At 37.4% G+C, this 3,924-nt stretch overlaps 1 protein-coding gene across 1 annotated transcript; it reads right to left on the bottom strand.

The window, feature by feature from the left end:
• Positions 1 to 2,521: 2,521 nt before the first annotated feature.
• LOC102669999 (uncharacterized) lies at positions 2,522 to 3,315 on the bottom strand. The gene is made up of 2 exons (XM_006588101.1): positions 2,941 to 3,315; positions 2,522 to 2,827 (listed from the first exon to the last, which is right to left on the bottom strand). The coding sequence occupies exons 1-2, from the start codon at positions 3,313 to 3,315 to the stop codon at positions 2,522 to 2,524; spliced, it is 681 nt and encodes a 226-aa protein (XP_006588164.1).
• Between the last annotated feature and the right edge of the window lie 609 nt (positions 3,316 to 3,924).

Here is a 3,924-nt window from a genome sequence, read left to right as displayed (position 1 = left end):
CCTGTAATGGAAATGGAAGACAAGTTGTCCTTGTCGCAAAATTAGCATGAGTTAGTTGTAGTATTTGATGCAAATTTAATTTCGTTCAACTATGTTGAAGTTAATGTAATGTTTGAATTCATGTATCGCATAATCGTTCTTTTTTTGTTTTTCTGAAAATGGAAGACGACTTGTCGTTCTCTGTTAAATTTTATTTCTACTACTTTTACTTTTTTGTCGGTGTTGCAAATTTATTTTAAATATAAAAAAACAACTACAACAAACAAAAAATAACAATTAATTATAAAGATTACAATTAGACAAATTATTTAAACTTGAGTAGTTCATTTTTTTTAAAAAACTACTATAAAATTAAAATTTAATTCAAATATATTTTGTCATAAATTAAAAATAATTTAATGATTAAAAATATTTAACAAAGTATATTTAACTCTGATGCAAAATATGGAAATCAAGAAAATAAATAAATTATATGAGTCAATTATTAATTTAATATAATGTATAATGCTTCAACTATTGAACGCATTCAAAATGACTCTTCTACTTTCATACATTTTTCTTCTATATAATATAATATTAACCCTTTCATTTTGTTTAACCATGCTATAGGGTCATTCACTTAACATTTTAAAAATAAATTTATACATACATATGATTTTGGGGAAAAAAAAGTGTTTTCAGTATATTTTGTTTATTCCTATATTATTCTATCAATGAATTTGATTTTTAAACTTTAAAATATGTGAATTTAGTCTTTCATTTCTAATATTTCATCATATTTTTAAAAAATTAAAGAATAAATTCATCAATGTAAAAGTAGAGCCGTAAGTAGAAACAGAGACTAAAACGCACAATTTTTCTATGGTTGGAAATAGATTAAATTCAATTTGAAAACATATTTGAAAATAAATTATATAGATTTTTTCTAATATAGAATAATTTTTTTTACATAATTAAAATTATATAAAACATATTTTTTTTAGAATTTATAATTTATAATAATATTATAGTATAATATTTTCCATATTTATTATTTTTGTTCATTAAACTTTGTAAAGATTGACCAAGGTCTTTGAACAACAAAAATGGAAATAAATAAAACTAACACTACTAATGAAATGGGTTCAAATACAAAATATGTATATACATCGAATTTCAATATAAAATGTGTAAATAAACTACGATTGATCCGTGCGTCGCCCTTGTTGAGACCTAACATATACTAGCTGGTCTTGTGTGACACTCCTGGCAATCCTGAGGCATTCTTTGATCACCTCATGTGTCGATGTGCCTGGCGTGACCACCCCTAAGTTGAGATGGCGCTCCAACCTCTCCGCAATCGCATTGCAAGCTTGTTATTAAATACAAAACAAACAAATTATTATGAAAAAATTGACGTTAATGACGTAAATTATTAGTAACACTTACCACTGCATGTCTCAACTAGTCGACATCAGACCTTGCAGATGTCGACGGTGCTGCTGCCTCCGTGACCGGACGGATATCTGTGTCTGGATCCTGAGGGGCAACTCTGGGCTGCGTAGCATGACCATCTGCCCGAGGATCTGATGGCTGGCCCGGTGTCATGAATGGATGCGAAATGCGGAAGAATCAGTCCATGTAGTCGCTGGCACACTGCCCTGGCACAACGCAGATGTCACCTGCTACAACCATATGGTCCGAATAGTGCATCCACCTGTTGTGTATATCATCAGACGGCACCCATGAATCGGCAGGTGGAGCAGGAATGGTCTGAGTGTATCAAACTGCCGCATGACCCTCTTTGGTCGGTAATATAGAACAATGGGCCCCCAGCGCAACATATCGAAATAACATGAAATCATATGGAAGTCCCGGACCGGTCGGTGCTTCCCATATGGGATCCAACAGACATCCGAAATCCGAAGTCGGTCCAGGCGCTCCCTGTATGTCGATGTACGTATGCTCTTCACGGTCTTCTTCGTAGCAAACTAGCAATCCACCTACAGGCACGCGGTGAATCCTCATCATAGTCCAGATCAACAGTGGACTCCGCGACTGAGGGAAAGTGCTCGTATATCCAGCATACAGAGGTAACATGAAAATCATAAAAATTAATAATGAAAGTCTACAAAAATTTCAAGTTAAACATTGTTGAACCTCAACGAACCAAAAACATGTTTGTTACCTGCAACAGCGTGATGTAACCACCAAGCTATCGGCTGGTGTTGATAGAAGCATCATTTAGGTGGTCGTACATATGCACCAGTGCAGGTACTCCCCAGGCGTACCTCCTAGTCTAACTGAGGTCATGAAGTGCCTCCAAAAATACAACATGAATATGGGTTGCACTCTTGTTAGCGAAAAGAGTGCAACCCAGAAGATGAAGAAGAAATGTGCAAGCCGCAACTGTCCAATGTCCTGCCCGGCATCGGCGTTCATAGATATCACATACCCATTGCAGGCGTACGTATGGTCCACGATACTGCCCTGTCTCAGCCCTGGCAGCCTCTGAAGTGACCATCAATAACTCCATCAGCATCTATACAACATCATCCACGTGCACAGGCTGAAAGGCATGCAAGTTGCCAACCACGGGCAGATACAGAAGAGACGCGACATCGTCCAGCATGATCGTCACCTCTCCCACAGGGAGATGGAAAATAGAAGTCTCTCGGTGCCACCGCTCGACAAACGAAGACAAAAGTCCCCGATCACCAGTGTTTATCGAACACGCGATCAGAGGACTTAGTCCTGTCCCAACAACTAGCCCCTCAATGACAGGGACAAGCCTACCTAAATTATGCACCTTTCTCCCATGAAAGGATAACTTCAACTCAGGACGCTCCTGAATTAAATTATAAAGGAACACACAATTCGTTAACATCATCTTTTAAAGAAAAAACAATTTCAATGATAAAGTATAATTAACAACTAACTAAAATTCAATATTATAAATACCTCTCCAGTCCATACGCTGCTTGCAACGTGATTCGTATACTCGGTCAGCACGGATGGGTCACTCGGACCACCCGGAAATCCCTCAGGCTCATCCTCAACAGCCTGTGCGCTTGCGTCTGCCCCAGTGTCCTGTACGTCACCTTTTGCCATCGGCTCATTCGCATATACGTCAGCCGCAACCGAAGCTCCGTCAGCCTCTATCGCAGGGACCACTGGCTCATCGTCCGCAGCAGTGACAGGTACTCGTTGCCTGCTTGCAGATACGGTAGGCCGTCGACGCTGCGGAGGATCATCGAAATCATCATGATCTCCTCTGCCCACACCTCTGCCAGTAACGTGACCTAAGGCACAACCTAATCCTCTAGTCCTAACCATGATCTGCAAATGTCTATCGCAAATTCCATCACTGATTTCATTCACTCAAATTTCATTGGTCTAACGAAAATTTCATTGACTCAAAGTCATGCAAGTTGTCAGGATATTATTGATTGTAGGGCTGTCATTCAGTCAATTATTTAGGTGTAACACTTATTATGGAGCAATCAATGACATAATTGATTTAGACTATTATGGTGACTTAAGGTTTTTTATGCTTACGTGTCATTGGTTTAAGGGTGAACAAGACAAATATTGTGCAACCATCAATATGCATAGTTTGGCAAGGAAAATTTAATATTGAGCAATCATTATCACTTGGACAAATGTCGAGGCCAAGGCTTAAAGTTGTGAAGTCGAGACCAACAATTGTTTATAAACACCTTTATTTTGTAACCCTCTAATGCGCCTATTAAGGACAAAATTGTGAAGCTTAGAATAATGCCAAACAAACAATACCTCATATGCGATTACCTAGTGGTATGGTGAATTAAAGGTCACAATAATTAAGAAATTAAATTTAGCTCATTTATGTATTTGAAAAGTTTAGTTTAAATGTGTATTTTTTAGAAATTTTAGAAAATTAGAAATCTATCAAACCCAATGTTA

This window comes from Glycine max, chromosome 9 (genome assembly GCF_000004515.6).
Source record: "Glycine max cultivar Williams 82 chromosome 9, Glycine_max_v4.0, whole genome shotgun sequence".
NCBI lineage: Eukaryota > Viridiplantae > Streptophyta > Magnoliopsida > Fabales > Fabaceae > Glycine > Glycine max.
This window is presented reverse-complemented; position numbering and strand designations above follow the sequence as displayed.